Source organism: Phyllobates terribilis, unplaced genomic scaffold (genome assembly GCF_046119375.1).
Source record: "Phyllobates terribilis strain yellow unplaced genomic scaffold, ASM4611937v1 Scaffold_11__3_contigs__length_659146591, whole genome shotgun sequence".
NCBI lineage: Eukaryota > Metazoa > Chordata > Amphibia > Anura > Dendrobatidae > Phyllobates > Phyllobates terribilis.
The window spans coordinates 535,061,101-535,083,135 of NW_027362771.1; the positions used below are offsets into that span (position 1 = coordinate 535,061,101).

Sequence of the window (22,035 nt, forward strand, 5' to 3'; positions counted from 1 at the left end):
AGGCGGCAGGAGGAGGGTTAAAACCCGCAGTGGCAGCCACATGCACAGCCAGATCTTTAATGGTCTGGCTAGATCAGCTAGAGGGGCACCTTAAAAACAAAACGTCAAGGGATAACATACTAGGCTCCATCCCAGTAATGAAGGGCACAGCAGCTTTTTTGGCTGACGCATCACCCAATTCCGTCAGGCTGGTAGCCAGGGCTGCGAGTTTTTCTAACGCAACCAGGCAGGCCCTCTGGCTTAAATGCTGGCCGGGTGACCACCAAACAAAATCTAGGCTGTGTTCCATTCCTTGCGGGGGTGAGTTCCTATTCGGATCTACTCTGGATGATATCCTTGACAAAGCTGGGGATAACAAACGCTTCCCGGTCCTCTCCGGTACTTCATACAGGAAATCCTTTCGGAGCAGGAAATTTATGCGCAGAACCCCCCCAAAGACCAGGATAGGTGGGAGGATAGGAGGAAAAAGGCCAAAGGGTTTATGTTTAACAGACCCCCCAGGGACAACAGGAAACCCACCCAATGAGAGTCAGCCCCAGGTGGGGGGGGGACTTCTTCATTTCCTCCCAACCTGGGAAAAAATATCGAACAGTTCTTGGATTTTACACCTGATTTAAAAACAGGACTAAAATTCCAGTTTCACTCCATTCCCCGTCCGAACTCCGTCATAACCCCCATGAGGTCATCAGGGGTAGAACAACTAGCACTAGAACAAGAGATTCTAGGCCTAATAGGGAAAGCAGTCCTTCAGGAAGTCCCTGGATCTCAAGGATGCCTATTATCACGTCCCCATACACAGAGACTACCAGAAATTCCTGAGATGAGCGATATCACTAAAGGTATAGTCAAACACTACCAATATACGGCCCTTCCCTTCGGTCTAGCGAGAGCCCCAAGGGTTTTCACAAAAATAATGGCAGAGGTAATGGCCCATCTGAGGGAGCAAAACATCCTGATCACCCTGTACCTGGACGATCTGCTAATAATAGGCAACTCGTTCAACCATTGCAAGGACCATCTAGCAAGGGTCATGGGTTCCTTGACGAATTTAGGCTGGCTTCTGAACCTAAAGTCCAGGTTGGATCCGGATCAAGTACAAGAGTATCTAGGTATCCTGTTAGATTCGAGAAATCAGGAATGCCGTCTCCCGGCAGGGAAAATTCAAATGATAGCCCGAATATCTCATGTGGAAGACCATCCCTCTATGACTCTGCGGGGAGCAATGTCCCTTCTAGGTTCCATGACTGCCTGCATCCCGGGGGTCCGCTGGGCTCAGTTGCACACCAGGGACTTGCAATGGCAAATCTTGGGGGCAGAAAAGTCACTAAAAGGGCGCGTAGAAGGTTGGCTAATTTTGTCATCAAAAACCGCAGGTCCTAACTACAGATGCAAGCCCCAGGGGGTGGGGGGCTCACCTAAACGACCAAATAGCTCAGGGGGTCTGGTCAGAGGATTTGGAAGGGGTATCTTCCAACATGAAGGAACTTCTGGCAGTAAAATTCGCTCTCAAATTCCTAAACACCCTATGGGGACACCATGTAAGAGTTTTTTTCAGACAACAGGGTAGTAGTGGCATACTTAAATCGCCAGGGGGGGACCCGGTCCCATTCTCTACTACTGGTGTCAAAATCCATCCTCCAGGTAGCAGAGAACAATCTAGAGTCCCTGTCTGCACTCCACATAAAAGGAACAGAAAATATCACAGCAGACTTTCTGAGCAGGACCCAGCTGAGACAGGGCGAATGGGAGCTGAATCAGTTGGTGTTCAACCAGATCACTGAGTTTTGGGGGAACCCTTCCATAGACCTATTTGCCAACTGGCCTAACAAAAAAGTGGACATATTCTGCTCAATCAACCCGAAGGGGAACCCAGTGGCATTAGATGCCTTCTCAATTCCATGGAACCACGAGCTAGCCTATGCCTTTCCTCCGATCGCTCTGATTCCGGCGGTTCTGAGGAAAGTCAGGGAAGACCAGGCAAACATAATTCTGATTGCCCCCTTCTGGCCAAAGAGGCCCTGGTTTTCCTGGCTGAGGATAATGTCCACCTCCGACCCCTCGGTTCTTCCGGAGATTCTTGATCTCCTTTTCCAGGGACCGGTCCTCCACCCTCAGGTAGCAAATCTACACTTGACAGCCTGGATTTTGAGAGGGAGCTCTTAAGGGATAGAGGGTTTTCCCCCAATTTAATCTCCACTCTACTACAGAGTAGGAAACCTGTAACCACCAGACTTTACAGTAAAACCTGGGAAAAATTCCTCTCATTTGCGGGTTTGAAGGTACTAGGGGAGGCCCCCATTACTTCCATCTTAGAGTTCCTGCAAAAGGGGTTGGAGCGGGGTCTGGCCACAAGCACTCTAAAGGTTTAGCTTGCGGCACTAGGAGCCCTATACAACCGCGACCTGGTCAGAAATAGGTGGATTTCTAGGTTCATCAAGGCATCACACAGGTCTAGGCCCATCCCCTCCCAGAATACTCCAATACTCCTCCTTGGGACTTAAATTTAGTTCTTTCAGCCCTAACCAAACATCCCTTTGAACCTTTAGCGAATGCATCTCTAAAAGTCCTATCTCTTAAGACGTCTCTCCTAGTAGCCCTCACATCGGCACGTAGAGTTAGCGACATTCAAGCCTTATCAGCAGGGCCCCCCTTTACGCAAATTCTAGAGGACAGGGTGACACTTAGGACTAACCCAGCATACCTTCCTAAGGTGGGATCACACTTACACAGATCGCAGGAGGTCACCCTTCCCTTCCTTTTGCTCAAATCCTAAAAACATGGGGGAAGAAGACCTACACACCTTAGTCGTCAGAAGGTGCATTATCCAGTACTTAGAGGCCACACGGGAGTATAGGAAGGACAGGTCTCTCTTTGTGTTCTTCCAGGGACCTCGGAAGGGACAGAAAGCTTCCAAGGGCACACTGGCAAGGTGGATAAGGGACGCCATCTCCCTGGCATACTCATCAAGCGGGGAGACCGCCCCGGAGGATTTAAAGGCTCATTCGACTAGAGCAGTGGCAGCCTCCTGGGCGGAGAAAGCCGGTGCTTCAATTGAACAGATATGTAGAGCTGCAACCTGGTCTTCCCCTTCTACATTCTTTAAGCACTACCGGCTGGATCTAAGCTTCTTCAGACCTTACCTTTGGTAGAAGGGTTCTGGAAGCGGTGGTCCCTCCCTAAACGACACTTCTCTGCAATTCTCTTCGTGGTGCCGTCATGGGGGAAGGAGAAAGACGTAGTTACTTACCGGTAATGGGATTTCTCAGAGCCCATGACGGCACCCGTACATTCCCTCCATTCACGCATGGGTGTGCACATTTATTTATTACCTATGTTTAATCACGAAGTGTGTCCGGTAAGCTCCTTAAAAATGTTAAAATTTGTGTTACTAACCTGGGGGTCCTCTCTGTGCTCTGTAAACAACTGATGCGGGAGAGAGGTGCTGCCCATTTTTATCTTTAGGATCCCCTCTCTCCGTGGTGCCGTCGTGGGCTCTGAGAAATCCCGTTACCGATAAGTAACTACGTCTTTCTCTTTCTTATGAATCGGAAAAAAGATGTAAGAGCCTCTTCCCCCGCCTTAGTTATTAGTGAGGTCATAAACCATTCACAGACCTTCACAGCTGTGAAGCCGTACAGAGGCCAACTCCTTCCACAGCTGTCCACCATTCCTGGGAAAATCTCCCTATATACTCCCTCCCGCTCAGTCTTGGCCCATGGAGTATACAGCAATCCCATCTCCACGTTTACACCAGTGCGCAGTGTAAGGGCTTGTTCACGGCCTCGATGTCGCTGACTGCTTTGCATTGTTCCGGTCTGCAGAATGGACCGATGTAAGGACGGTTCTGGCACCAGTAGATGACGCGCACTGAGCCAGTCACATCCTTCATTTGGGGATGAGACTGCCCTGACTTCCAGTATGGATGTGTGAACCTGAACTTGGTTACCCCACGACAGAAATAATAAAAAGCTGTGTTTTGGTCTGTAAATGTTACAACCTACTTTATTGGATGTGATGTCTTATTCCTGGGCCTAAGTGACTTGTATGAGATAAGAAACAAAGGTTTCCCCCCAGAAGCAATGCCACTCCCTCAGCCGTGTCTGATTATTACAGCTCTGTCCCAGTCAAGTAAATCTATTTGAGCTGTAATACCAGACACAGCCCATAGACAATGGTGGCGCTGTTTGTAAATTACAAACGCTGTGCTGTTTTGCACATAAGCGTAATGACTAGTCATTACGTCGTTGCAGAAGAAATGTCCGATGTACATCATGCCATCCTGTGTAATACTTTGCGGGAACAGGGCCACAGGAGCTTGTTTGTTATCAGCTTCAGGTTATGAAGAGGAATAGTCTCTATATTGTCCTTATGCGTAATGGGGAATTGGAAAAAAAATTTGAGGGATTTTGTATAGTTGAAGATATTTGGATGTGCCTTATTCTGACGACCCAGAAAATATCAGATTGGGGCTGGATATCCAGCCTCATGTATGCATTGACCGGGGTCTTACAGACTCCTTCGACTCACTGGAATATTTTGGTTACAATTATTCCCTATGGGGTAAAACAATGAGATCCTGGATGGAGGCCCAGGAATATTTACCATGAAGGATAGACTATAATGTCTTGGCCCTTCATCAGGATCAACGTATAGGACCTGCGTAGTAAACGCCCCAGGGGGCCGTATATGTGAATCATCTGTCAGAATTGCTTGACTATTACAGACCTATTTCATCCACTGTATATATCTTATTGTATACACTGTGCTCTCAGCATCTCAATGTGACGTGAAGAAATCTAAGGAAACGGCAAGCTCCGGATCACGTCACTTGTTTCCCAGGATTTTGCCCCTGATTGAAACGGTCAACTTTTTTTTTATTGTTCAGGTCACTGAATGAATCTCAGGTGGCTGCTCTGGGCATAAAGATGTTACCAGGGTACAAGGATCCTTACCACGGGCGTCCACTGACGCGAGGAGAGATGGGATGCTTCCTCAGCCACTACAACATCTGGAAGGAAGTAAGGAGATTTCTCTTGGCAGGTTACAATGATATTCTTTTATACACCCATGTGTTTTATTTAAAATTTTAGTTTTTGCTTTATTAATTTATAAAGGTTCAGGATTAGCACATTACCATTTAACTTCTTAATGACCAGACCTGAGAGGGCCTCTGTCATCCCTCAAAACTTGTTCTTCTCGTTCATTGTGTTTTTTAGGTTTTTGTGTGCAGTTCAAAGGTACCAAAATATATTAATTTACAAAATCCTTTTTTTTTAATACATATTTTATTTTTTAATAAATGGGGCACCATTTACAGTAACGCAGCACTGCAATTCATTCTATTTCCCTACAACTGATTGATTACAGGGTCCAGAAACTTTTGACCCTATGGAAGTGGAAAGTCTATTTTGATGCCTAGGTTTTATACCGCCCCTGCTAATACAGGGTTAAATCGCCGGGATCAGAGTCTGCTCTTCGCATCGGGGCTATTGGTAATTGGTCCTGAGAACAGAGTGATCACTGGGGTATTTGAAAAAAAAATGCATAATAGTAACACATCTGTTCTCTTCCCAGATCTCTGAGCGCTCGTTGGCCGTTTCGGCTGTGCTTGAAGATGACCTGAGGTTTGAGATCTTCTTTAAGAGGCGGCTGGACAACCTGTTACACGATTTGGAGAAGGCAAAACTAGATTGGGATCTGATGTGAGTGTCAGTTGAGTAGAGGGGGCAGATGGTGGAAAAATGACTTTTGATGGGTTGGTTACTGGAAAAGGAATGAATGCCAATGGGCTTTAACCTTGTGTAGTTTTTTTTAAAGGGAACCAGACAGGGGGATTCAACCTGCCCGAGCCACAGGTGGTATGAATCGGACACCGGCTGCCTCATTTTTTTAATGCCAGCAGTAACGCACCTAGTATCTTATTCATGCTGTCGTCTGTTGGTTAAAATCAACAATTGTTACTTAGCTGGTGTGGATTCTGTTTCTGCAGATTTTTGCTTTTAGGCGTGGAAAACTCTTTGCAAGTACATATGGTGCTCCTATAATATCCATGGCCTTTCTATATAGAATAGTTCCTGCTGTATGTGTGGACATTTGAAATTAATTCTGATTTTTCTTTCTAACAATTTCCCTCCTCTTGTAGTTATATAGGCAGAAAACGGATGCAGGTGGAAGAGCCTGAGGAGCCTGTCCCTGGGGTCCGAAATCTGGTTGTCTCTGACTACTCTTACTGGACACTGGGATACCTCATCTCCTTGCGGGGAGCCAAGAAGCTTCTTGATGCTGAACCTCTCAAAAAGATGCTTCCGGTGGATGAGTTCCTGCCGGTCATGTATGATAAGCACCCCATGTAAGTGCTCCCATCTACTTTACAGGGTTATGGAGCCTAAAAGGTATTTTTCATACACTCAAAGTGCAGAAAAAAAACTGCTCACCACTTACGTAGCAAGAAACCAGCAATCTAAAGGCCAAAGTAGACAAAACGATAATTGGGGATGAGCAGTCATTAGAATGGTTACTTGCTGATTATCGGCTTGTGTATACATAAAAAAGCACTTTTGGTGATTTTAATCTTTCATACCGGCATTAAAATAGTTTTTGGCAGCGCATCTGTGCTGCTGATGACCATATTGTTCTATGCGAATAGAATGTTCGTATTAATGATTGTTCTGTGCACGTAGAATTCCGTTCGCCCAACTAAACAGGCCAATATATGACCGCCTATCTCTTGTACATGGCTGATTGGTGGTCGTTTACCAGCCACAGGTGGCAGCTGTAAGCACAGCTAAGTCAGGTGCCCGGGTATCGGATATGGCAATAGCAGATCACCTGCTTACACTTAACTCCATGAACAGTATGTAATGAATGATGGCGACTGTGATTGCCAGGTGTCAGGGATTCCAACACCGGGATGACACCGGGGGGGGTCACGTGATATCTCACCGTGCCGTCACGCTGTCAGTATTTCGCCCGGATTCGCAAGCATGCGATCCAGACTACTTGCTACGTGAATATCGGCAAGCGACCAGTGAGAGTATGGCGTCACACCTCTTGGTTCCAAAGCCTAGAATCCGTGTTTACGCCCCCGTATCGTCACTGTCAGCTTCACGATAGCCTGATTTATTATTATTCTCTGCCACCAGCAGTCGAGTTTGAAATATAATACAGGCCTGGCCGGACGCCTGCGTTTTGGAAGCGTATATGGCTTCGGAGAAGGGAACGGTTACAGAACAAAAGAAACAGGACTATTAAATTTTATATTTAATCCAAAAGGGAGGCAGTGTTTAAGAAAAATATATACAAGTATGTTACAAAGGAGACATTAAAAATACATAAACGTTTACATAAAATAAACTGGATAAAAGAGGACAACTAACACTATACAGTTCGCAGGGACAATTCTGCAGGTGGAGGAGGGGCTCCCCAGTTGATCTGAGCGTTATCGAACGCGACCCGCTGCGTATAATCATTATACCCCCCTGGCAATGAGTGCTCCTCCAATGTCCATGGGTTCTCTTATACCTAAGGGGAGATTTATCCACACGCCCCCTGTGGTGACATCATGTGGGCTGGTCTCCAGCCTGTACATTTTTGTTAAAAACGCTAACTTCTGCGATCCCAGAAGCTTGCAAATGACGCCATTTATGATTTTATCTTCAGTTAGAGACCACACATTGCATAGCTGCAGTCTGCTATTTTGGTGTTTTTGCGCTACAGCGCTCTGATTTGGCTTGCAACAATGGAAAACTATGTATGCATTCCTCGGCTGTTTCTGTCACTAGAAATATGGGTCCCATTATTGTCAGACGCATGGAACTTTCAATATTTCCTATTTCGTTTCGTAGTCTGATTGTCTGGAGATTTCTTTGTTAAGCTCGGGAAAGCAACTTCCCCAGTTACAAGCAAATTAGTGCAATCGTGCCAATAATTACCCCCCTGCATGTGCCAGGGACAAGAGGCTCGCATCTTAACGATCTTTGGTGACACCTCTTGGCTGGCATTTGTTTGTGAAAGGCCTTTTGGCTGTGGGTGATAATTTGCAGGAAGATACTGTATATTTTCATGGAGACAGCTCTCAAAAGATGGATAAGGGAGGGGGTGAAGATAAGGCCTGAGAGAAATGGTAAATATCTAGGTCAGACTTTCAATATTCCTCAATATCTCCCTGACACCGGGTAACATCATTATGGCAGACCCAGACCCGCTCTCCCAGTAACACCGCTGGGTCTGGTTCTCCCATGTAACTGGGAGATTCTATGAATGCAGCATTGACATAAAAATATAATTGTGAATGTTCCCCATGTCTCTTAGGAGCACACAAGAAATGCATTTTGCGTATGTTTGATTATTTTTATATAAGTAAAGACAAGGGAAATAAATAGAAAACCATGCCTATTCTCAAGTATACATTTTATATTAAAATGACTTTAAAGTGCATCTCTAACCAAGTTTTTTGCCACCTTATCTGAAAGCAGCATAATGTAAAGACAGAGACCCTGATTTCAGCAATGTGTCACTTACTGGGCTGGTTGCTGTAGTTAGTTTATAAAATCTCACTTTTATCATGAGATTAGCAGTAGAGGACTAGGTGTCTTGTGCCTCCTAGTCCAACCACGCCCCCAGCACTGATTGGCTGCTGCTTTCTCTGTACACTGTGCATAGGCTGCCAATCAGTGGTGTGTGTGTGGGCGGAGTTATATAGAGCTCCGCATTCATAGAACTGTTAAATCTGCAACATATAAATTGAATGTTATCAAACTTACACACAGCCCAGTAAGTGACACATCGCTGAAATCAGGGTCTCTGCCCCTACTTCATTCTGCTCTCAGATTGGTACCAATAAAAAAAAAAAAAAAAAAAATTGTTAAAGTTGTTGGCAATGGAAGAAAAGTCATGGAGCGGTTTTCCATCCTGCTCTGCTTGTTAGAGACCTGTTAATTTATTTGTGTATAGGGCGAGCACTGTCAATCAAGCATAGCTAGGTGGAAATAGTCAGCATGGAGCTTTCCCATGATGCTGTTTTCTGCTGCCAGTCATATTCCATCATATGTTATGCAGCGCTGTTCGCAATGTCAGATCTAGAGACCTCACAAGGGAACCGGATATAAGGGTATACAAGGTCTGTCCTGCTGCATTGTTGGATGTGAGCAGAGCCTGTGAGGGTCCTTCTATAGAGGGCCATAATGACCGATCCATAATGACTAGAATTTTGATTCCTGTTTTCTTGTTCCAGCGATGACTACTCCTCTCAGTTCTCATCACGTAACCTCCGTGCCTTCTCCGTGGAGCCTCTGCTGATTTACCCCACACATTACACCGGGGATGAGGGCTACATCAGCGATACCGAGACCTCTGTGTTGTGGGACAACGTGACAGAAATAACAGACTGGGATCGGGCCAAATCACGAAAGACCCAACAACAGGAAAAGCTCCGCAGTGAAGCTCTAAACACCCCTTCCCTCCGATCACCTTTTGACAGTGCTGCCCGGGATGAGCTATGATCTTCATAATGTCCATGACATACGAGGAACCACCCATTCAACGCCTGGGCTCTTTGTTTAAGGATATGCTTGAGTACTGAGGATGAGGCACGGCTGGACAAGTGGACCTTTATTGGGAGACCGAAGCCGGGTCTGTTCAGAGGACTACCCTTCTCTTCCAGTTTGGGGGGCGAGTGGAATCTCAGTGCAGAGAACTGTGCTATCTCTGAGGGAACCGGTGCTTTTTTAACAAAAAATGGGATCACCTCTGCTCTGGTTTAATTAATAATGTTATTTATATAGTAATATGTGTAATTGAAATGGCTTCCTACCCAGCATATGTCAGGACAACCAGCAGCTGTGCTGGAGAATGACTGGTGATGGTGGATGTGGTCACATCTGTACGTAGATCTTGTGTGTCCTCACCCAGCTGCTTAAGTACCAAAAAGTACTTCAGTGATGGGTAGTCCCGCCGTACATCCTCTAATGATCTGATCATGATATAAATATTCAGCGTACCTCACGCCATGACGGGCCGGGATCCTTGTGCCTTAGTAATGTCACCGGCTCTTAGTGACGAACGCTGCTGTACTGGAGAATAGAGGGTCTTCATGACCACATAGTGGGATGCCATGTTGGAATGTACGACTGCACCCATACGTTAAAGTGAATAAGTGCTAAAATTATAATTAAACCTTAATGACCCCAGTACCAGGTAAATCTTGGAATGAATCCATGTCACCAGCGTCACCCGCAGGTCATAATTAGGTACCACCTTTTATTCTAAGGTGAGGGTTACATTTAGCACTTGGCACACGTGCAGCCGCTTCCTGAATGTCACAGCGGCTTTCCAGCGCACCATTCTGCATGCGCGCCGGCCTCGATATGTGACCGCAGCCTTAGAGGAAGGCTGGATGATCTTCAGTCGTGGCTCATCTCCTCCTATGTTCCTGGCAGTTTTATTGTCCATCCTGAAATAATGAAACTCTTTTTTTTTACTTCTGTTTTAAGAAATGTTTTCAATTCGGCTTCTGTAGTAAGAACACCGTGTCCCGTGTCTTTTATAATAAAGTGCCCGCCTCTGCGAAAAAAAGAGACTAATGGTTAAAAACCTGATGCTCAGTGATTCTTTACTATAGACTGTTTCTCCTCCACGGTAAGTCAGCATTGTACTTCCATAGGTTTCACTAAACTGCTGGGCAAATGTAAGTCTCCTCAGTTTGGCAACACAAAATGACTGATCAAACCAAGCACAGGTGCTCGGTGCACTATGACATCGCCAAACCATTTAATTCGCCTTCCCACCTATTTGTTTGGCACCTGTGTCCGCCCTTCTGTTTTTTTTTATTGCTAGCTCTAGCTTTATAGGAGTCCGACAAAGGCAGAGACCGAAAATAAGTACGTAGGAAAGTGCCGTGAACTGTTTGGACATGCCAAAGGTGAATCAAGCGCCTGTGCTTGGTTTGAATTGTTATTTTGTGCGGACAGCGTGCCTAGAAACACATCTGTATTTGGCAAGTTTCAGACGTTTGTTTCTGCTTTTTCCGGCTAAGCCTTTGGATTTGTATACCTTACAGGACTGAATTTGTCAAATTTTTCTTGCGTCAAGGAAGCTTCTTGCAATGTCCGAAAGGAAAACCATCATCAGAACATGACCTATGGTTTATTTTGGGATTTTGTTGCATTTTTTTTTTTTTTTAAACCCCCAGTATAGTTTCACAACAGCAAACATATGAGCTGGAGAATACGTTGCTATATGTGCAATGTGTAAGTACCCATTACCATACAATGTACTAGAAATTCCAAGTGCGCTGAAATTGAGAGCGACTTACCCGTTGCATCACAAACTTCAATAAAAAAAAGGAAAAACTTTCCCAATGGCCCTTGGAGCTTCTTGTCCTTTTTAAGAAGAGTTTTCAGCCGACTCTTTATCCGCATAGGCAGGATTACAATGACAAGTAGAATCTCTATACACAGCTGATGAGACAGAATCCACCAATCATAATAGGGAATGTCACAGCTGACCACCTCCCCCATCCTTCACAATGACCTTTTGCACATGCTCATTAGATGCTTCAATACAAAAGATAGTCTGGACGTTGTGGATAATGTACATGTGTTGTCTCCTTAAACAGGAACTTGGAGCCTAAGAAAAAGCCCCAATGGCCAGACTGAAAATGTCAAGATTTGTAAAAAAAAATAGTTTTTTTTAATACATAAGATATGGGAAATATATATATATATATATATATATATATATATATATATATATATATATATATATATATATATATATATATATATATATAATATAAAAAAAATTGTTTGGTTTTATTTTTGTGGTTTCTAACCCGTTCTCTTGCCAAATATAAAATGGAAAGGTTCCCAACAGAGGAAAGTAGGAAATCTGGAACAAATCAGAGAAGAGGAAAATACATTTTTTTCCTCCTTCCCTTGTATGGGCTCTGTTAACATTTTGTCTTGTAAATGTTATATAAATATTGATACCTACAAATTTAATTTCATATTTGTACATTGATTGACGCCTCCTCCTACAGTGACCACTACACGGGCAATACAGTATTACATACGATACATTAGTAGGTCTGTCTCATCGGGAGGGAGGCCACTTGGGAGGTTCATCTGACGTCCATATATCCTAATGCAACATTTGGAAAGGGGTTGTTGTGGTCAGGCAATAGGGACCCCTGTAGGCCACAAGAATGTACTACATTGTCTAGTCATAACTTTGATGCTTTCTCTTGCTGCGTTTTTGGAATAGAAAAATTATTAAATTTAACTTTTGCAGACTTGTACTGGTGACATAGACAGGCAGAAGTGGCTATTTGGGTGTGTGGATAAATGCTCTTAAGCCCAGTGCTGACAGCCACCTGTTGTTTACAGAGTTTTTATATATTTTTGTGCTTTTTCCAATAAATAATTTTTACAAAAATTGTTTTATGGCTTTGACATTTATATCAGATTTACAAGTTCATTTGAAAAGTCACGTGTTTCAATGCACAAGGTGTTGTACCAATGGTGACCAGGTACGTAGAAGGTGCAGCAGTCACAGCTGATCCCTGGTACCAGAGTGGGCTTAAAGACCCCTCTTTCACATGAAAAGGTAATAATAGGTGTTATAAATGGTGGTTCTGGGTTAAATGATCTATAAGATTCTTGGCCACAAATGCTCAACCATCTCTGGACATCCCATAGACAATGAATCGAGCTGAGGTTGACCATGTACACCTCTGCTCCATTCAAGGACCCTGTTCTTCGGATCACTGGGGATCCTGCAGTTGGACCCACGAAGATCAGTAAGTTATCCCTTATTTTATTTATACGGGATGACTTTAGATTTTGGGAATACTTTTAAAGGTCAAAATTGAGTGCAGTATAAAGGGGGATACAGTGGCTTGCGAAACTGTTTACCTCCTTGGCTTTTTACCTATTTTGTTAAATTACAACCTGGGTTTTTTAAATATTTTTGTAATCCGATTTGTGTGTGATATATCTGCACTAAATAGTCTTAAGTTGGTGAAGTGAGAAAAATATAGGTATAAATTGAATTTATGGGATCAAATAACTAAAAAAAATGGCACATGCATATGTATTCACCCCTTTTGCTATGAAGCCCTTAAATATTTCTGATGCAAGCAATTCCCTTCATAAGTCACATGCTTAGTGACAGGACGTCCACCTGTGTGCAATCTAAGGGTCACATGATCTGTCAGTATATACACGTTACCTTTTCTGAAAGGCCACAGAGGCTGCAACACCATTAAGCATGAAGCGCAACTAACCAAACACCATAAAGACCAAGGAGATCTCCAAACAAGCCAAAGACAAAGTTGTTGAAAAGTCTGGGTTGTGTTATAAAAACAAAAACCGTGAAGGAAATGGCGCCTTCCACTCCTAATCAATCCCACTACTTCAGTAACCTTTCATGATTTAAACACATCTTAAATACAAGATAATGTACATCAAAAAAATGGAAACAGGCTTTATAGAGACTCTGTGGTGGTCAATATTGCACTGGCCCGGAGTGTTAGTAAAGGAAGTCAATGTATAAACGATACAGCAATTAGCAGCATATTGAAATACAATACCCCTTGATACAAAACCATACATATGAAAGAATCCCCAAGACTGTAAACATAAATTTGCAGTGGTTGATCCCCCACCTCAAAAAACCTGGCGGTCTCAAATGACTCAATCAAGGGTAGTGTTACTATTATATATGAGCTGTTGTAAATACAAGGGGCTGCATCAGCCCAATACATACCCAACCAGAGATATATTCAGGAAATAATATCCGAAGCTAAAGAAGCCTGTATAGCCGAAAGGTGTAGAAGGGTCCTAGTGTCCCTCAGACCTACTGCTACAGTAACCTTTCATGATTGAACCGAATCTTATATACATGATAATACACGTCAATAAATTGTACACAGGCTTTGTAGAGGCTCTGTGGTGGTCAATATTGCACCAGCCCGGAGTATTTAATAGAGGTGAGCAATATAAATGCGGTTCAGTAAATAGCAGCTTATTAGGGTTCAATGGTCCTTAATGCAAGAGCATACATTTGAGCGAACCCCAGAAAATGTACACACAAGTGTGCAGTGCTTAATCCCCACCTCAAATAGCCCCAGCGGTCCCAAATAGCTCCATCAAGGGAGGTGTCCCTATTGTGTATGAGCTGTTGTGGGTACAGGGTGCTGCATCAGCCCAATACAAACCCAACCAGAGATGTGCCCAGGAACTAATACCAGATGCTGGAAAGCGTGTTAAACCAAAAGGTGTAGAGGGATCTTATTAGCCCAACGCGTGTCGCCACACACGGTGGCTTCATCAGGGGTCTATACGGTAAATGTCCCTGTGTCAATGTATAAATACAATAAATAATATCCAATTACCAGATAATCAGCTGTTCCTCGGGAAATGCTGAAACCACGCGCATTTCGAAGTAGCGGTGCGGAAGCCGGAAGTTTGAGAAGGCCGCACAGGCTCACTGTGCACCCCCTGGACCACGTGAGAAATTCACGTATCCAAGAGAACCCGTGTTGCCAGTAAACTGTCCCACACATCCGGGCGCATGCGTGGTGAGTGGCGTGATTCACATAGTGCTTTTATTCATGAACGGGGTCTTAATGGGGAACTGTTATTTACGGGCTTTTACAAACAGCTTTGACCTGGGTTTCATATATCTTGGTTACTGATTTTATGCCTCTCTCATAGGGTGGATACGCCAAGAGATTTGGGTTGAGGTCAAGGAATCAATATCTGCTATACAATGTCTTTTGGATTCTGCGATTTAACCATAGTCGAGCCAATTGGAAGAGGCTGGGACAGAAGGCCATGGGGTGGCCCAAGAGCAAGGGAGAATAGGAGGAGACATCTGGTGTCCTACATCGTGGACCAGGTCCGAGCAGTGGATGAAAGAGGAGTATCATCCCTTGGACTAAACTAGAGCTCTATCCCAATACTGTCCAGTAAGAAGGATACACTATTAGACTATGGGACCACAGAAGAAAACTACCTTTGGAACACCTTATTCCTACATCCCTTACTCCAGTCAGGAAAGATTTGGGGCATGGACTCCACTCATGGGCCTGTGTATGTCTCTGTGGTGGCCAATGTTCATCAGCTGGTGCTTCCTATTTTGGCTTTCTTGTACATATCTTCTAGACCCTGGTTGGCAGGGTGATTCAGTTCAATATCCCTCCCCAGGATTTTGTACTTTATTGATGCACTGTAATGGTGCCGAATAAAATCAAGTCATATGCGTACAGCCATTATTATTGATGTTAGATTTGACATCTGTATGCATACCGGAGTCTATCTGGAGATCATCGGAGCATTGAGCTCCGTATAGTCCCTCTAGTGGGAGCGTGGCGTTCCCTTATTTACACTTGGCTATATCTTCTGGTTGTGGGCTTGATTATCAAAAGACGCCTATATCAATGGTTTATATTCGGCACTGTAGTGTGTACCTACAAGTGAGGTACCCTAGAGGGACCCAGGATCTATATCCCTCTGGGACGTTTGGGAGCCACAATTTTTGTGGACTGGCTAGGGAACCGTTTTCCTCTGACTGGGTTATTCAATTGTGACATCTCATTGCACTTCACACTCAGGGGATCCACAGCTTCTCGGCCCAGCCACTGTGACACACTCTCATCCATGTTCCACTGCTGTGGGCCCCATCATTTAACCGAGGATGTACATCGGAATTGCAGTTTGTTGGGTAATTGGTGTATTGAGCCTGGAACACATAGCTGCCGATTCTTGCAGTTGAGAGAATCGGGGCTGACCATGTATTCACTCCAGTGCCCAACTCGGTCAGAATTTGATCCAAGTGCTAGCGCACTGTGCTCTGGTTCTCTTGCAGAAGAGATTCAGAGCACAGGTGCAGATCAAATGGGGAAAGTTATTTCTCCACCATTCCCACTGCTTGGGTCGGCGGTAATCGCACTGCACTCGGATTACATCCTAGTGCAGTCCGATGATTCTCACGCACCCATAGACTAGTGTGGGTACATGTGCCTAAATTATCACTACCATATTAAATATTGAAGCCGTGATTGATTCTTGCAATCGGCTTAACACATGAAAGAACACAAGCCATGTCGCTCCCATATTTGCAATTCCGTTATGTGTTAAGTATAGCATGGTGTGACAGCATAAAACTGTACTCCTATCACCTGTGCAACTATATGCGGTCGTCTTAAAAACATAATTTCTCGCCTTTATAAATACACCTCTAAATGATATAATTAGTGAAGTGATCTTAGCAGCAGAAAAATATGTGTAAATTGCTATGCACTGCGACTGTGGTGTGGGGGCTATTTGCTCCTTGTGTGGATTCCGGTATAATTGTGTATCGTCGCACAACGGCAGTAGTTCCGAAATGGTGTCTGTTATAATTTTTTACTCCTAAATTCACATTGCAACACAGTAAAGGGTGAGGACTTCGTATGAGATAGGAGGTCACTTACAGGATAGCGATAGTTTGAAAACGCAGATTGGCATGGACAATTTTTTTGGGTCTCTTTTGTGCATGAGACTCAGACGTAACTTTAGAATCTCTCTTTGGCAATGTTTGGCTGTTCATGAATAAAAGCACTATGTGAATCACGCCACTCACCACGCATGCGCCCGGATGTGTGGGACAGTTTACTGGCAACACGGGTTCTCTTGGATACGTGAATTCCTCACGTGGTCCAGGGGGTGCACAGTGCGCCTGTGCGGCCTTCTCAAACTTCCGGCTTCCGCACCGCTACTTCGAAATGCGCGCGGTTTCAGCATTTCCTGAGGAACAGCTGATTATCTGGTAATTGGATATTATTTAGTGTATTTATACATTGACACAGGGACATTTACCGTATAGACCCCTGATGAAGCCACCGTGTGTGGCGACACGCGTTGGGCTAATAAGATCCCTCTACACCTTTTGGTTTAACACGCTTTCCAGCATCTGGTATTAGTTCCTGGGCACATCTCTGGTTGGGTTTGTATTGGGCTGATGCAGCACCCTGTACCCACAACAGCTCATACACAATAGGGACACCTCCCTTGATGGAGCTATTTGGGACCGCTGGGGCTATTTGAGGTGGGGATTAAGCACTGCACACTTGTGTGTACATTTTCTGGGGTTCGCTCAAATGTATGCTCTTGCATTAAGGACCATTGAACCCTAATAAGCTGCTATTTACTGAACCGCATTTATATTGCTCACCTCTATTAAATACTCCGGGCTGATGCAATATTGACCACCACAGAGCCTCTACAAAGCCTGTGTACAATTTATTGACGTGTATTATCATGTATATAAGATTCGGTTCAATCATGAAAGGTTACTGTAGCAGTAGGTCTGAGGGACACTAGGACCCTTCTACACCTTTCGGCTATACAGGCTTCTTTAGCTTCGGATATTATTTCCTGAATATATCTCTGGTTGGGTATGTATTGGGCTGATGCAGCCCCTTGTATTTACAACAGCTCATATATAATAGTAACACTACCCTTGATTGAGTCATTTGAGACCGCCAGGTTTTTTGAGGTGGGGGATCAACCACTGCAAATTTATGTTTACAGTCTTGGGGATTCTTTCATATGTATGGTTTTGTATCAAGGGGTATTGTATTTCAATATGCTGCTAATTGCTGTATCGTTTATACATTGACTTCCTTTACTAACACTCCGGGCCAGTGCAATATTGACCACCACAGAGTCTCTATAAAGCCTGTTTCCATTTTTTTGATGTACATTATCTTGTATTTAAGATGTGTTTCAATCATGAAAGGTTACTGAAGTAGTGGGATTGATTAGGAGTGGAAGGCGCCATTTCCTTCACTCCTTTTTTAATGGTGTTTTAAAGTTTCTGTTGGTATGTCCATGTGTTGAATAAAAATTCTTTGTATTGTGCAACTATTATCTGAATTCTGATTATTGGTGGTGATCACTGCTGTATTGCATGTCTTCTCTTTCTATTCTGTGGTAAATGCAAGGCGTCCTGCACGGTGTTGGGCTGTGAGCACAACCCCCATCTGTGGACGTCGGGCCCTCATACCACCCTCATGGAGTCGGTTTCTAACCGTTTGTGCAGACACATGCACATTTGTGGCCTGCTGGAGGTCATTTTGCAGGGCTCTGGCAGTGCTCCTCCTGTTCCTCCTTGCACAAAGGCAGAGGTAGTGGTCCTGCTGCTGGGTTGGTGCCCTCCTACGGCCCCCTCCACGTCTCCTGGTGTACTGGCCTGTGTCCTGGTAGCGCCTCCAGCCTCTGGACACTACACTGACAGACACAGGAAACCTTCTTGCCACAGCTCGCATTGATGTACCATCCTGGATGAGCTGCACTACCTGAGAAACTTCTGTGGGTTGTAGAGTCCATCTCATGCTACCACGAGTGTGAAAGCACAACCAACATTCAAAAGTGACCAAAACATCAGCCAGAAAGCATTGGTACTGAGATGTGTTCTGTGGTCCCCACCTGCAGAACCACTCCTTTATTGAGGGTGTCTTGATAATTGCCAATAATTTCCATCTATTGTCTATTCCATTTGCACAACAGCATGTGAAATTGATTGTCAATCAGTGTTGCTTCCTAAGTGGACAGTTTGATTTCACAGAAGTTTGATTTACTTGGAGTTATATTCTGTTATTAAGTGTTCCCTTTATTTTTTTGACCAGTGTATATATCCAACAATAATAGCACTCTACCTCCATAATCTGCCCCACAGAGTAATAGTACTTTGAATAGTGTGTTGCGACAGGTATACTGTCAAGATGGGGAATTATACTGTATGTTCCATACATCTGAAAGGGATTGTTTTAATGGCGAGCATATTGATTTCTGAAGGGAGAAGCTACACTAATATCTGTAGGACGCGTGAGGTCACGTCAGCATGTTGCTGATGCCACTGCAATACAGCAAAGGTGGCAGGGAAGTTAGGTGCTCCACAGTGAGGCTGAAGTTTCAAGCAGCATTTATTGTTGGGGAAGGAGGAAGAGGGTTAGTGTGAAAGTGCAGGATGGGGGCAGGGTGCTGGTGGTAGTGTGGGGAGGAAGCACAGTATGGAGAGGGGATATAGTATAGAGAAGAGGCAGTTTGAAGGTTGAGGGCTTAGATCATAAGGTTATACGGTGGCGGCAATGTGCCATAAATGTAACAGTGAGGGACATATTTGATGCATGGAACATAGTGAGGAGCAATTCATTTTTGCATAGACACTATAATGACACTGTTATTTTTAAGGTTACTGTGTTGGGATTTGCTGTAGAAGGCCTGAGAAAAGAGAAAGTTAAGCACATCGTTTTTGTGTTTAGACCAAATGGGGAAGAAAGGGATGAAAACAAATCCAATAAGAGAAGACGTTGCCTGTAAGGTACCTGACTGTAAATGTTTATTTGTGATATGGACTACATCTCATCAGTTCTGTGGTTCATGTATTATCCACAGTCTGATAATGACTGATAACAATAGTAGGGAGATACTGGAAGTTGTTGTTAAGGACATGCTAGGAATTTTAGGTCCATGCAAAACAAATGACTATGACTGGGGCTGAACTCGCATTGCAATTGATTGCTGTACTAAGCTTGGTGTTGTATTCTTGTACTGATGGTGGTTCTGGTGCTGTAATCTTGTACTGATGGTAGTTCTGGTGCTCTATTCATTTACTGACAGTTGTTCTGGTGCTATATGTAATGATGGTAGTTCTGATAATTTAATTAAATTCAGAGTCAAAGGAAACCTTGGTATTGTTAAGTGCATTACAATGAACAGTGTTATCAGCTCTCTTTATTGAGAGCAGATACAGGCTTGGTACAGTCTTTCAGTAGATGGTATCACGTATGATAAGCTTAGGCAAGATTTGCATGTATGCTTTACTAACAGTAAGGAAGCTTTGATACAAGCTGTATTTGTCCCATGGATGACGCAAACATCACCAGACAAATCTTTTTAATTATGATGGGGTCTGTTTAGTTTACATTAGCGTATTCATCAAATACTGGACACCTTAATTGAAACCTAACAGCCTATATTATAGTTAAGCAATATTAATTTTCATGACTATCCTTGCATTTGACATTTAAAGAACAAGTTGTCAGGAATGAATCACTATTTGTACCTGTTATCATGTAAAGGGACTGTATACAGTTGTACCCCTTTGGTATTTTTTGGTGGAAATGGTTGAAGTGGTTATCAGAGCTTGTTACCTGGTTCGCGGAACTATTTTGGAGGGAGAGATCCTATGGGGGTAGGAGTCCTATTATATACTGTATTAGTCTCTGAACTATTACTTTGCTGGGTGGTGTAGGGGGGCCATTGGCTTCATCTATGTGGGGCACCAAAATACTTTGTCTTGGCCCTGGTTGCCATTTCCAAGCTAAAACATCTGCAAATAGATCCATGTGCTTCTCTGTGAGCTTGTCTGCATTGCGGATGGGTGGAGGAGCTGCCTGCTGTTTCAACGAGCACTATCTCATCCATAAAATGGACCAATGCTGTGATTTTCCATGTGGAAATTTGCTCATGTGAGCTAGCACATTGGCTACCATTTGTCAGTGTGTTGTCCTTTGTGCACACAGACAGAACATTTGTCTAATGTAGCCTCCGGCTACTGCAGCACCAGGCACATTTTGCTTTAAAGTTACTTTTTTTTTTTACATTTTGTTAATGCAGTCACCGTGTGGTATGAAAGTGTACATTTTATTTTACAGATTACTACCACAGCTACAATATAGAAATTTTATTTTTTAACACCTTAAACAAATTACTTGTACTAATTTATACTCCAGCCAAGTCTACTGGAGTAAGATGCAGCAAATCCATTAAAAGACGTGTGCTTCTTAAAATGTGGCGCATCGTCCAGCAGCTCATATGTCACACTTGCGGCAAAAATTATAGTGAATGTAGAAAGGTTTTTTTAAGTCACTTTTTTCTTTTTTTTTTGTCTTGTTGTACTTGCTGAGATTTTTTGTGGCAGATTCTTCAAAATGACGCATGTTGTTCATGAATTTTGTTCAAAATTGAAAATGCTCTTTGTTTTTGTCTTGTTGCCTCATTTGTGCTTTTTTTTTTAAAGCAAAAAGTTGCATGTTTTGCTGACCTGTCACAAAATTTGTTTCAGGGCAGGGGCTGCGGCATTTATCGCAACCTTTTCCCACTGATGATGCTTTGTGTGAGTATCCCAGCATGCACTGGGATTCTCAAATGAAGCATCACCAAAATTAAGTAGGGAAAAAAAGTAAAACAGTTAGTGTAGTTAGGGAAGGATAGGGAATTTTTAATTCAAGTATATTAGAAAATAGTTTATATTATGGCATTTAATAGATAGGGATTTAGGATGAAAATTAATTTTTATTTTGGACCACCCCTTTAATCCCTTTACCCCCCGAGAGTGGTTTGCATGTAAATGGGCCAATTTTTACAATTCTGACCACTGTCACTTTGAGTTAATAACTCTGGAACGCTTCAACGGATCCCGCTGATTCTGAGACTGTTTTTTTGTGACATATTGTACTTCATGATAGTGGTAAAATTTCTTTGATATCACTTGCGTTTATTTGTGAAAAAATCTGAAATTTGGCAAAAATTTTGAAACTTTCACAATTTTCAAAATTTTAATTTTCATGCCCTTAAATCAGAGAGATATGTCACACAAAGTAGTTAATAAATAACATTTCCCACGTGTCTACTTTACATCAGCACAATTTTGTAACCAAATTTTTTTTTTGTTAAAGAATTATAAGGGTTAAAAGTTGACAAGCGATTTCTCATTTTTACAACAAAATTTACAAAACCATTTTCCCCAGGACGTCCCTCATGACAGCACGACGGAAGGTTGTCCTTCTCATCCTCTAGGGACAGGAAACACATGAGAGGTTAAAAGCCCCCCCCCCCATCCACCACACCCTCAGTGTTTTTCCTGTTCCTAGCAGGACAGACACAGAGAGGAGCGCATCGGCGCGAAGATTCATACATGAGAGCCCAGTGGGATCGGGGGGGAATCATCTCTCCCCTTCCTGCTGTCAAGAAGCTCCTGGTCAAAATC

The 22,035-nt window shown here is 43.5% G+C and overlaps 1 protein-coding gene across 1 annotated transcript in view; it reads left to right on the forward strand.

Annotated features, from left to right (window-relative positions):
* The window catches only part of COLGALT1 (collagen beta(1-O)galactosyltransferase 1), a 37,050-nt gene extending 26,478 nt beyond the window's left edge, over positions 1–10,572 (forward strand). Inside the window, exons 9-12 of the mRNA XM_073653831.1 lie at positions 4,886–5,018; positions 5,575–5,702; positions 6,143–6,349; positions 9,233–10,572. Coding sequence (XP_073509932.1) covers positions 4,886–5,018; positions 5,575–5,702; positions 6,143–6,349; positions 9,233–9,500 — 736 coding nt within the window. The 3' untranslated portion in view covers positions 9,501–10,572. The remainder of the gene's footprint in view (positions 1–4,885; positions 5,019–5,574; positions 5,703–6,142; positions 6,350–9,232) is intronic.
* Positions 10,573–22,035: the final 11,463 nt, after the last annotated feature.